The sequence below is a fragment of the Lycorma delicatula genome, chromosome 10 (genome assembly GCF_047948215.1).
Source record: "Lycorma delicatula isolate Av1 chromosome 10, ASM4794821v1, whole genome shotgun sequence".
NCBI classification, from domain to species: domain Eukaryota; kingdom Metazoa; phylum Arthropoda; class Insecta; order Hemiptera; family Fulgoridae; genus Lycorma; species Lycorma delicatula.
The window spans coordinates 34,988,995-35,003,463 of record NC_134464.1 but is presented as its reverse complement, the minus strand read 5'-3'; the positions used below and the strand labels follow the sequence as shown (position 1 = coordinate 35,003,463).

Here is a 14,469-nt window from a genome sequence, read left to right as displayed (position 1 = left end):
TTTCATGTAATTTCCAATGCATTAAAAATGTTTGTCACTAATTTCTCTTTTCTAGTTATTTTCTCTTCATACACTAATGTTTTCATAGCATCCCACAGATAGTATACATTGATCATTGGTTAGGTCAGATGACCTAGGAAGACATTTTTACTTGGTCACTTTTTGTCCAATCCAGTTGTTTGTAAAAATCTTGTATTTAAATATTTCCTACCTTCACGACAAAAAAAGAAGGAGCTTCTTCACATTGAAAAATCATTTCTTGTTTCATTAGCAGTGAAATATCTTCTAAAATACATAGCAAATTACTTTCTAAAAAATGTAGGTACATACATCTTGTAATGTATTCTACAAAAATAATGGTTCAATAATGTGCTGGTTAATACCAAAACATATGTTAACATAAAATCTGTGTTAGAAACTACTTTGTACAGTCACTGGATTATCAAATTCCAGTGATGATTATTTCACAAATTATAAACTCAATCTCTCAAAAAAAAAAAATCTATAAAATAAAACTTACTTTGTGACTGTTGTCTTGAAGTTAGTGACAGATGAAACTTAAAGTCTTCTGGTAATAAATGTTTAACCTTCTGCCAATGGTATGAACAGATTTTCTTTTTACAGTAAAGATCATTCTTGCACATAAAAATTAAATTATATTTAGATAATAGAAAACTCACTTTTTTGTATCAGTACTGAGATGAAAAACCAATTTTTCTGAAGCTGGACTATTTCCATGTAAATAAGGACTTCTACTCAGGCACTTATACATATATGAAAGAAGAGATATCATTTTCGACTGGCATGATGCATCATTAAACAGATCCCCGGGTCCAATAATAAATATGCCAAGAACCCACATTCCACCAGGAAGCATTCGTGTAACCTGTTAAAATAGAATTGTTAAAACATATGTAATACAATTTTTATTTTTTAATGATTTCATTATATGACAGTGTATGTGTATGTATTTGCCAACCTCTATAGTAGAGTGATAGAGTGTCTAGCTTTCATCTTTAAAATTCTGGGATCAAATCCCAGTTAGGCTTGGCAATTTTTCACCCACTACAAATACAATCATAAAAAAGGTAAGTGAAACTAGGCACAGGTTTGTAACTACAATTTTCATCTTCAAAGAGGCCCCATCACTCCGTAGTTTATACTAAATGCATATATTGGTGTGAGGTGGATAAAATAATGTAGAAGATTGATGTGGTACGACTGCAGCTAGAGTGGGTAGAGCTGTTTTTTCCCTGCACATTTGAGAATTACCAATCTGTGTTGGGCATTGGCTTTTGAACAAGTTGTGTAATCTTGTGTTGATGTGTTAAGATCTGGTTAACTGTTGAAGAACATGTATTCGTGATGGAAATTTACTTAGACAAAATTATTGTGTGTCAGCCAAAGTTCACAGAGAAATTTGAAAAGGAAGCACCAGAGTAAAGTGTTATTCAGAAGTTAGATAAAAAATTTTGTGAAACAGGTTCGGTATTAGACCAAAATATGCCCAACACAGGTCAGTTTTAATGACGCAGGTTATACAGGATATTACAGCAGCCGTTACAAGATCTCCTCATAAATCTTTGCAGAGACTAAGCTAAGAAAAGAACATTTCACTACGTTCAACCCACACTACAGTGAGGATAATACTGAAATCTGTATCGAATACAGGTTCTCCATGAACTAACCACTGCTGATTACGCTAAAAGAGTTCACTACTGTGAATGGTTCAAGAACTTTATTAGAGGCAACATTGGCATTTTAAATCAAGCATATTTCATAGATGAAGTGTGGTTTCACCTTGATGGGTATGTTAACAGTCATAGAACTACTGGACTTGGGGTACTGAAAACCCACACACTTTCTTTGTATCTCCCCATCACCCACAAAAAAAACGCGCATGGTATTCATGCGCGTTTTTATTATTGGTTTTTTTATTTACTATGGCAACGAATAATTTGACCATTGTCCATTGTTTTTTCAAAAAACTACAGGTGCTGCCATCTACCAAAGAATTAAATTTAACAGTTCATAGCCTTACTGCAAGAGGATGGGCGTGACTGCTATTTGCAGCAGGACAGTCATATGCCACACAGCTCCCTCTACTGTAGAGATGCTACAGAAGACTTTTACGAATCATTTCTAAAGGAATGTGGTCATCAAGATTCTATGATCTGACCAGTCCAAACTTCTTTCTGAGGGGCTGCTTAAAAAAAATGTTTGTAGAAGCAATCCACATACTCTGGAGTAATTGAAGACAAACATTAACAATGTCATCCAAGGAATAGAGAGGGTACAGCTAACAAGAGTAGCCAGAAACATGGTCAAACATGTTGATAAGTGCATAGAAGTGGATGGACATCATTTTCAACATCATCAGTAAATTATTATGTTTGGTAAACTATTATTTACAGACTAAACTAAGTGATGGGTCTCGTTTAGGCTGAAAAACCTATACTACTCAAATATACTAAGTGCATTTAACAGAGCTAGAAATGACAGAACTTAGAACTATAACAGCACATTACTTAACAAAACAAAAAATAAATAAATTTATGATAATACAATAAACAGTATACTTATGAAAATTAAGCTGTTTTAAAATATTACTTTTATATAAAACTAGTTTCACTTACACATTTTTCATTTTCACATTTTTCTTTTTGTGTCCAAATAAATAATTTAACTGGTTAGTCTTTCTTACCAATTGCTCTTTTTACAAATCATTTTTAAAACAATAAAAACAGAGGCACAACAAAAAATTAAGTACAGTATGCATACAATACAACTAATGGCAACTTATATTCTACCTTTCTCTCTGCAGAATTAAGTTTTGCTTTTGCGTTTTCATATTAAAATAACATTACAATCATAAACATTTACTTAGTGAAATAAAATACTTTGCAGCTGACAGAATGCCTACATGAAGCACAACTTTCAAATAATGTATACAATTGAAGCATGTTGTGCTGCAATGGTACTATGGATGTACTTAAAGCTAGTATTGGTACATCATATATATTCACACATACAGAATAATTACAGTAAAGAAATTTTATGAAATTTTTCAATCCTAAAACAATACATTCAATATTTTTTCATAATTGAATTTATCATTAATTTTGTTTCTTAAAAAAATCTATAAAAGTTAAAATTTTTATAATGCTACAAAATTTCAATTACTAAACTACAAATATAAATATCTTCATTTTTTATGAGGAGAGGTTAAAATGTAATGCACAGTCACTCATAACTAATAAAAAGAGATAGTCAAATAAAACAAATATAGCAGAAAAGTAAATTTTATTTGCTAAAAAAATTTAATTTATCTTTCCACATAGTGCTAAATATCAATAACTAAAATGTTGTACAGTCAAAATGTTTTGAAATGTAATCTTACAAAACAGTAAACACATTTTTAAATAATTTTAACACATCTTTAAATATGTTTTTCATTATTATGAACTTCTTAAAATAAACTAACATGTAAATTATTATTTTTTTGCAATGCAGGTTTTGCACACATCCTGAATGTCATGAAGGATGTAGTAACCACCAGGTATTTATTAAGATACTATGATTAAAAACTGAATACTAATAAGTATCATTAATTTATTTAAAACAATGCAAAAATGTACAATAAATATTAAAAAAATCTGATGTGGATACTAGATGACTTCATTGTACGGTTAATAAATTATATATAACATTTTTTTTTAAATAAAAAGTACATAAAATTTTATTTCATTAATAACTTCAGATATTTTTTCACATTTTTATTTATTTATTATTATTACTGAATTATTTACTGTAATTTTTTTTTTTTTTTTACAATCAGAGGTTAATAATTATTAACTTAAATATTAATTAATATTAACTTAAATAATTATTAAATAATATATTTAAATTAAAACAAAAAATGTTATAAAAAGGATATGAAGTCTAATTCGAACCAATGTGCCTTCCCCTTCTAAGATCCAAATATATCATTAATTAAACATTTATTTGGCTATAACTCTGGAACCAATTAAAATAAGTACCACTTATGATATATCATTGAAAAGCTCTCAATGAGGGTTTATTACTACAGTTAAGAAAAAGTCAGAAATCTAGATTTTGTTGGATTTTGGGCTTTTTTGAACACTTCTGGTCCAGTCGATTGCAATCAAAAGGGGAGGTGCACAACTAGATGCTACAACAGTTCTAAATCCAAAATTTCAACATCCTACAGCTATTCGTTTTTGAGTTGTGAGATACAGATATATGTACATATGTATGTACATACAGACGTCACACCAAAACTAGTCAAAATGGATTCAGGGATGGTCAAATGGATATTTCCATTGAAATATGAAAATCAAAATTTTTCACAATCACAATACTTCCTTTACATCATACAAGGAAGTAAAGTAGAAAAATATTAAAAAATAAATAAAAATTATGAAAAAAATTATTTAATATCAAATTAAGCCATTCTTTATTCTGTATAACTTTTCTTTTTCTAATGTGTTTCAATAGAATTAAAACTAAGATTATGTAAAATGAATGGTAATCCCTTTCTTATTTAGTCAAGTTCTTGTATTTAATTCAATGATAGATGATTGACTCAAGCTATAACCTTTTAATATGTCTTACGCATTTTGTAGAAGAATATTCCACTTGTCTTTTAATTTAGCCTTGGAATATGTATCACCATCTGGACTGTACTTTAGTTTACATGTTATAAACAATTAAGGTATCTGATTTTCTTCTAGTTTGATTGAAGTTAATTACATTTTTTCTCCATTATATCACTTCAAAAATATACTATAAACTACATTTACAGTGCATGAATGTTTGCTTTTTGTTATATGCATTCACACAATGTTTTCAGATGGTATGTTGTTTGGCCACTTGAAAAAATGTTCTAAAATAATATGGATACTGTCTGCTACCCTCATAGTGTGTCCTTTTTATAAAAATAATTGTTCAATTGTAATGGAATGACTTATAGAAATATCACTTAAGGCAGTTACCAAGATGTTGTTTCTATTTTTATAGATGCACCCATATGATGTTAAAACATTGCTTTCAAAGTAATAACTTTGAAAGCAATTTCCTAAACAATAGTTTAGGAAATATCTACAATACAAGAAGTAAATTATCATACAATGCACCGCTTTGATCTTATTTTTCTTTTTATCAAGCAGCATCTTTTTTCTCACATGTTTGATAAATTTTTCTTCTTCAAGTGACTCAGTTTTAAATCCACAAGTATCGTGGAGATTTTTTGTGGAAAGAATAACTACACTTTCTTTTTAAAAAAGTTCTAAACATTTTTTCATGAGGACTATTATTTTTTATTTTTGTACCATCCTCTAAAAACTCTATAAACATATGCACAATATTCTTCGGGATTTTGAAGCTTTCATTGTAAAGGTTTTTTTTGTTGTTAGTATGCTAAATTCATGAACATTATTTAGTTACAATTGGCAAAAACATTTAACAAAATCATGTGTAATGAAACATAAACCATGACAAAAAAAAAACAGTTTCAACATAGTCTGATGATTTACTGCAGTAGTAACTTTGTACTTTTAGTATACTACTGAGCCACGTTTTCATTACAGTTTCAGATAAACCATTCTAATTGTTTATATGAGGAATATTTATTGACAAATGTTCTTTGTCATCATAGTCTTCATTTTCTTCACTATTCTTTATACCTTGAGATATTTTAACAAATCATTTAAATGAATCTTCTTCCAAATCTACATATTGAGGAGAAACTTTCAACCAAAAAAACGGTTGTTCTTTGTTTTATAATTATTTTTCTTTGTTCATTTGAACCTTTTTTTTTAAAAGTATTAATTAACAATTTTGGAGTTTGGGGTAGCTTCCCTTATTTTTCATCGTTACTTTTATCCAGAAAAATATTGTGACCTTTTTTCTTACAGATCATTTTGAACTCTCAAAGACTCTCTTTAAGATTTTAATTTTTTCATTTTTAATTTTCATATTTTCTTTGCCTCCTATTTCTAGACGTCACAAGCCCTTTAATGTATACTTGTTTTCTTAACATATATGTAGTGACCAAACATTAAAAGCATTCTTTTACCTTTCTAAAAAGTATAAAAATTTGTTTCAGTTTTTCTTTTTTTTCTGTTTCAATATATCTGATTGCACCTCTATTTAAAATTTTTTGGCTCTTAAGAATGTTATAATGAATCCTTTTTTTCTATAAAAAAAAGTGAATTCAAAATTGCTGTTATTGAAAATTGAGCTTTAATATGATGAAGTACTTTACACCCAAAGTTAAAGAGTTATTTACACCTAAAATGTTTTAAGTAGATTAATTTTATTAAAAATAATTTTAAAAAAATAAATTTTAAAATTTACAAAATGTATTAAGTATATAGCTTTTTATCACTGAATACATTCAACATCATAATTTTAATATATCATTTAAACAATTATAAAAATTGTTAATCTTATGAATTAATATTTCTATTAATTTATTAGGATGAGAAAACAAATGTCAAAAAATATACCACTCTTTATTAAAAAAAGGACATGTGAGTTTGTTTGTTATATGTGCTCACATTTCTATTTTAGCTACTATTGGCGCACAGTAGACCAATGGTGTCAATGGTGGGCGGCTATGCGCAACTGCATGAATGATTCATTCATTCACACAATTTATACTTGTTGATATGAATGATTTATCTAAAATTATATCTGTGTTTTAGGGATAAAAAAGGAAAACATTGGGTTAGGGCTGTGTTAAAATATCGCAACCCAACAAACAGCTAAAAATGTTCAGAATTTTGAAGCTTTCATTGTAAAAGTTTTTGTTGTTAGTATGCTAAATTCATGAACATTATTTAGTTACAATTGGCAAAAACATTTAACAAAATCATGTGTAATGAAACATAAACCATGACAAAAAAGAAACAGTTTCAACATAGTCTGATGATTTACTGCAGTAGTAACTTTGTACTTTTAGTATACTACTGAGCCACGTTTTCATTACAGTTTCAGATTAACCATTCTAATTGTTTATATGAGGAATATTTATTGACAAATGTTCTTTGTCATCATAGTCTTCATTTTCTTCACTATTCTTTATACCTTGAGATATTTTAACAAATCATTTAAATGAATCTTCTTCCAAATCTACATATTGAGGAGAAACTTTCAACCAAAAAAAACGGTTGTTCTTTGTTTTATAATTATTTTTCTTTGTTCATTTGAACCTTTTTTTTTAAAAGTATTAATTAACAATTTTGGAGTTTGGGGTAGCTTCCCTTATTTTTCATCGTTACTTTTATCCAGAAAAATATTGTGACCTTTTTTCTTACAGATCATTTTGAACTCTCAAAGACTCTCTTTAAGATTTTAATTTTTTCATTTTTAATTTTCATATTTTCTTTGCCTCCTATTTCTAGACGTCACAAGCCCTTTAATGTATACTTGTTTTCTTAACATATATGTAGTGACCAAACATTAAAAGCATTCTTTTACCTTTCTAAAAAGTATAAAAATTTGTTTCAGTTTTTCTTTTTTTTCTGTTTCAATATATCTGATTGCACCTCTATTTAAAATTTTTTGGCTCTTAAGAATGTTATAATGAATCCTTTTTTTCTATAAAAAAAAGTGAATTCAAAATTGCTGTTATTGAAAATTGAGCTTTAATATGATGAAAGTACTTTACACCCAAAGTTAAAGAGTTATTTACACCTAAAATGTTTTAAGTAGATTAATTTTATTAAAAATAATTTTAAAAAAATAAATTTTAAAATTTACAAAATGTATTAAGTATATAGCTTTTTATCACTGAATACATTCAACATCATAATTTTAATATATCATTTAAACAATTATAAAAATTGTTAATCTTATGAATTAATATTTCTATTAATTTATTAGGATGAGAAAACAAATGTCAAAAAATATACCACTCTTTATTAAAAAAAGGACATGTGAGTTTGTTTGTTATATGTGCTCACATTTCTATTTTAGCTACTATTGGCGCACAGTAGACCAATGGTGTCAATGGTGGGCGGCTATGCGCAACTGCATGAATGATTCATTCATTCACACAATTTATACTTGTTGATATGAATGATTTATCTAAAATTATATCTGTGTTTTAGGGATAAAAAAGGAAAACATTGGGTTAGGGCTGTGTTAAAATATCGCAACCCAACAAACAGCTAAAAATGTTCAGAATTTTGAAGCTTTCATTGTAAAAGTTTTTGTTGTTAGTATGCTAAATTCATGAACATTATTTAGTTACAATTGGCAAAAACATTTAACAAAATCATGTGTAATGAAACATAAACCATGACAAAAAAGAAACAGTTTCAACATAGTCTGATGATTTACTGCAGTAGTAACTTTGTACTTTTAGTATACTACTGAGCCACGTTTTCATTACAGTTTCAGATAAACCATTCTAATTGTTTATATGAGGAATATTTATTGACAAATGTTCTTTGTCATCATAGTCTTCATTTTCTTCACTATTCTTTATACCTTGAGATATTTTAACAAATCATTTAAATGAATCTTCTTCCAAATCTACATATTGAGGAGAAACTTTCAACCAAAAAAAACGGTTGTTCTTTGTTTTATAATTATTTTTCTTTGTTCATTTGAACCTTTTTTTTTAAAAGTATTAATTAACAATTTTGGAGTTTGGGGTAGCTTCCCTTATTTTTCATCGTTACTTTTATCCAGAAAAATATTATGACCTTTTTTCTTACAGATCATTTTGAACTCTCAAAGACTCTCTTTAAGATTTTAATTTTTTCATTTTTCATTTTCATATTTTCTTTGCCTCCTATTTCTAGACGTCACAAGCCCTTTAATGTATACTTGTTTTCTTAACATATATGTAGTGACCAAACATTAAAAGCATTCTTTTACCTTTCTAAAAAGTATAAAAATTTGTTTCAGTTTTTCTTTTTTTTCTGTTTCAATATATCTGATTGCACCTCTATTTAAAATTTTTTGGCTCTTAAGAATGTTATAATGAATCCTTTTTTTCTATAAAAAAAAGTGAATTCAAAATTGCTGTTATTGAAAATTGAGCTTTAATATGATGAAGTACTTTACACCCAAAGTTAAAGAGTTATTTACACCTAAAATGTTTTAAGTAGATTAATTTTATTAAAAATAATTTTAAAAAAATAAATTTTAAAATTTACAAAATGTATTAAGTATATAGCTTTTTATCACTGAATACATTCAACATCATAATTTTAATATATCATTTAAACAATTATAAAAATTGTTAATCTTATGAATTAATATTTCTATTAATTTATTAGGATGAGAAAACAAATGTCAAAAAATATACCACTCTTTATTAAAAAAAGGACATGTGAGTTTGTTTGTTATATGTGCTCACATTTCTATTTTAGCTACTATTGGCGCACAGTAGACCAATGGTGTCAATGGTGGGCGGCTATGCGCAACTGCATGAATGATTCATTCATTCACACAATTTATACTTGTTGATATGAATGATTTATCTAAAATTATATCTGTGTTTTAGGGATAAAAAAGGAAAACATTGGGTTAGGGCTGTGTTAAAATATCGCAACCCAACAAACAGCTAAAAATGTTCAGAATTTTGAAGCTTTCATTGTAAAAGTTTTTGTTGTTAGTATGCTAAATTCATGAACATTATTTAGTTACAATTGGCAAAAACATTTAACAAAATCATGTGTAATGAAACATAAACCATGACAAAAAAGAAACAGTTTCAACATAGTCTGATGATTTACTGCAGTAGTAACTTTGTACTTTTAGTATACTACTGAGCCACGTTTTCATTACAGTTTCAGATTAACCATTCTAATTGTTTATATGAGGAATATTTATTGACAAATGTTCTTTGTCATCATAGTCTTCATTTTCTTCACTATTCTTTATACCTTGAGATATTTTAACAAATCATTTAAATGAATCTTCTTCCAAATCTACATATTGAGGAGAAACTTTCAACCAAAAAAAACGGTTGTTCTTTGTTTTATAATTATTTTTCTTTGTTCATTTGAACCTTTTTTTTTAAAAGTATTAATTAACAATTTTGGAGTTTGGGGTAGCTTCCCTTATTTTTCATCGTTACTTTTATCCAGAAAAATATTGTGACCTTTTTTCTTACAGATCATTTTGAACTCTCAAAGACTCTCTTTAAGATTTTAATTTTTTCATTTTTAATTTTCATATTTTCTTTGCCTCCTATTTCTAGACGTCACAAGCCCTTTAATGTATACTTGTTTTCTTAACATATATGTAGTGACCAAACATTAAAAGCATTCTTTTACCTTTCTAAAAAGTATAAAAATTTGTTTCAGTTTTTCTTTTTTTTCTGTTTCAATATATCTGATTGCACCTCTATTTAAAATTTTTTGGCTCTTAAGAATGTTATAATGAATCCTTTTTTTCTATAAAAAAAAGTGAATTCAAAATTGCTGTTATTGAAAATTGAGCTTTAATATGATGAAAGTACTTTACACCCAAAGTTAAAGAGTTATTTACACCTAAAATGTTTTAAGTAGATTAATTTTATTAAAAATAATTTTAAAAAAATAAATTTTAAAATTTACAAAATGTATTAAGTATATAGCTTTTTATCACTGAATACATTCAACATCATAATTTTAATATATCATTTAAACAATTATAAAAATTGTTAATCTTATGAATTAATATTTCTATTAATTTATTAGGATGAGGAAACAAATGTCAAAAAATATACCACTCTTTATTAAAAAAAGGACATGTGAGTTTGTTTGTTATATGTGCTCACATTTCTATTTTAGCTACTATTGGCGCACAGTAGACCAATGGTGTCAATGGTGGGCGGCTATGCGCAACTGCATGAATGATTCATTCATTCACACAATTTATACTTGTTGATATGAATGATTTATCTAAAATTATATCTGTGTTTTAGGGATAAAAAAGGAAAACATTGGGTTAGGGCTGTGTTAAAATATCGCAACCCAACAAACAGCTAAAAATGTTCAGAATTTTGAAGCTTTCATTGTAAAAGTTTTTGTTGTTAGTATGCTAAGTTCAAGAACATTATTTAGTTACAATTGGCAAAAACATTCAACAAAATCATTTGTAATGAAACATAAACCATGTAACATTTTCACGTCGGGCCCCTGAAAAAAGGCCTGCCTTTTTTCTAGTATTTATAAACATAAGTGAACAATTTTATTATCAGTTATAATCAACACCAAAAGTGCTTTCTAATTAATGGAATTTAAATAACAATTTACTTTAAAATTATATCAGTTAAAAAAGTATCATTCTATCTATTATTTTCATAACACTTAATTATACATAAATCAGTAAAAATCATGGCTATGGCATTTAATGTTTGTGAACAACGTAAATATATATAAATTTTATCAAATTATACAATTAAGTTTAATAGTACGTACACAAAATAACTTTCACATAAACAACTTTTAACCTAAACATAAACATTAATAACGTTTAATAACAGTAACTTACCTGCCTAGCATGATCAGCAACTGATGATTCAGATATATCAGTCAATTTAGACACACATTCAATTTTTACATTATCAGTAACATCTCCTGATGACACTTGACTTGAAGTTGAGTGCAATGAAGTACGTGCTAAGTGTATAACAAAATCTTTATTACCAGAGGCCTAAGATACAAAAAGAAAAACAGACCTGTAAGATGGTCATTCTTAAATTTCTGATAAGATACATAACAAATAAATAGTAACCACAATAATTTTACAATTAAGTTCCACATTTTAATAGGAATATTTATTAATATATTTTATGTTTATACATGTGTAAAAACTACACAATATTCCCTGTAAAAATTGTAAGATTACTAAAAAATAAAGATAATTAAAAAATAAACAGTCTATAAGCTATAAAAAATATACAGTCTAACTTCCATAAAAAAAAACTTTAAAATTTTTTTATCTCTATTTTTAATTACCGCAATCTGTCCTCTTTGAAGTCAAATTACTACATAACAAATTTTTATTCATTATTCTATAAATGGATATTTAAAAAAATTAATTATTATTGTTTTACTTATTACTACTAATAAGAAGTAATAATTACTTCAAAAGCTAATAATTTTAAATTTGAATTAACTTATCTTCTTTTTACTTCACACGTTAATAATTTTAAATATGAATTAGATTATCTACACAGTCCAAAGTCAGATTACAGTTTAATTTTAACACACAGAATATCGAAAATTAAGATTAACGTTCTTGTACAGTACAATTTCTTTTACGAACCTAAAACAATTACTTTCATATAAACATAGCTTCTTTTGAGAACAAATAGAATAAACATACGTAAAAAACACAACAGGTGCTTAAAATATTGTCTAATACAGCCATGAGTTAACTTCATAATACCATTTTCGTTGTTAACAAAAAAAAAAAGAAACTGCATAATAAACAATCTAAACTGCTACATGATAAAATCAAAAGTCCCAGGGAACAGATAATTAAAAACACATCATTCAACATACGCCTTGCTAACCTTAAAAGTAGGTAAAATAATGTTAATAAAAAAAATCACCTGGCCAAGAATCAGACCCGGAATATAGCCACCAAAACTGGCAAAATTCTCTAAATCCGGTAATAATTTTTCTTCAGCGTAGACAGTTCTTCCCATGTTATAAAAAGTCTAAATATATTTTTACATAAAACAGCATTCCTAACAACGTACTAGCAAGCGTGTTACAAAAGTTTCACGAACATGTCGTCTTGAGAACCTGTGAATAAATCAGCTGGTTGATTGTATATAACTGCAGCAAAAAAAATACATTATATATGAATCTAGCAATACCACCAATACGCTAGTAAGATAAGTATTTGCGTAAATTAACTAATCTTGGGTTAAATCTGCTTTTTGTCAATTTCTACTTAAAATGTTACCAATAGTGGCATTCATATTTGGGATTTTTACTTTTAACAGCACGTGACTTAAGTTTTTGCGGATATATTCTGTCAGTAATATAGTCACAAAGATGTAATTAAATAATAATGTAAAATTAACTTCTGTCGCACATTTAGTTGCCAGCATTGTATAATTGAATAACTATTCTACTATACCTCTATGTATGACACCCTAGTGGTAGTGGTAGTAAATACTGTTTAGATCTTATTTTGTTCAATTAACTGTTCGTTAATTTATTTGCGTGGAACAGGAGGCTTATGCCTAAATAAATGAGTTTTATTTGAGTCCCGAAAGAATGGTCCAATTCGTAATTTTATTTGCCGCTTAATCAGCCTTGTTTAATAATATACTAAGTGCATATTAATATTAATACCTAACTGTATCACACGTCTCGCAGACCTCTGACATTTTTTTTTCCCTCCCACTGCTTGAATATTGGTTTAACAGTTGACCCACCTTACCTAATTCTTTGAAGGGTGTTTTTTTTCCATATTGTTTAGCGAGTCATTGCGTTTTGTTTTTTTGAGGTGGTCTCATAGACGTATGATACCAGTTCCGTTACTAACTTAATCGTTGTAGTAGTTATTTTAATTTTACATTTATCATAATGCTTTCAGTGGTTAATTTGAATAGTTTCTATGCTAATATTATCTTCTTTCAGTTTTAGTTTTTTATTCAGTTTGTTTGTTTTCTATCGCTGTATTTTATTTATCTTTTTGTTAATTTTAATAGTTCGTTTCTGCTTCTGTATAATGTTTATTACAAATACATTTTTGAACAATGGATTATATAAGTGAAATAAGCTGTAATGAGGCAATTGATCTACAACTAGGTGCTTCATGTCGTGTTTTACAAGGTACCCAATTAAATTTTGAAAAGGATTTAGAAGAAATGGTTTCAAATGCCCTAGAAGAATTTGATGAAGACAATAGCGAAGATGATCCAGATTATCTAAGCGAAAGTGATCACAATATGGAATCGGAACAGGAAGCAGAAAATAATGAAGTTTATGTAGAAAATAAGGCTAAAAATCAAATAAACCAAGATTTAGAATTTCGGAGAAAATCGAGGAAGAAGCTGAATGTACAAATTTGACTGTGCCAAGACATAATAACTATTCCTATTTCTATGGGAAAGAAAATTGTTTTCGGTGGAGAAAAGAACAACCACCTGTTAATGTATGAACAAGACATCACAATATTACTTTGCAACTACCTGCACACAGATCAAAGGAAAAAATATTAGGAGCAAAACAACACGCAGAAGTTTGGAATCTTCTTTTTACTCTAGACATATTAGAGGAAATTCTTACGTGGACAAATGACAATATTATTAAACTAAGAGAAAAGTACAAAAGAAAAATCTTATCAGTCATTCAGGATCTAGGTATGACTGAAATGAAAACTTTCATTGGCTTGCTACTCTATACTGCTATTTTCAAATCTACTAATGAATCTATTGATAACTTATTTGAGACAGATGCAACTGGATGAGGTGTGTTTCGT

At 27.6% G+C, this 14,469-nt stretch overlaps 1 protein-coding gene across 1 annotated transcript in view; it reads right to left on the bottom strand.

The window, feature by feature from the left end:
* LOC142331288 (protein odr-4 homolog) overlaps positions 1-12,832 on the bottom strand; it is a 32,483-nt gene extending 19,651 nt beyond the window's left edge. Inside the window, exons 1-3 of the mRNA XM_075377082.1 lie at positions 12,584-12,832; positions 11,518-11,679; positions 681-886 (exon numbers count right to left, since the gene is read on the bottom strand). Of these exons, the coding sequence (XP_075233197.1) occupies positions 681-886; positions 11,518-11,679; positions 12,584-12,679 (464 nt within the window). The 5' untranslated portion in view covers positions 12,680-12,832. The remainder of the gene's footprint in view (positions 1-680; positions 887-11,517; positions 11,680-12,583) is intronic.
* Positions 12,833-14,469: the final 1,637 nt, after the last annotated feature.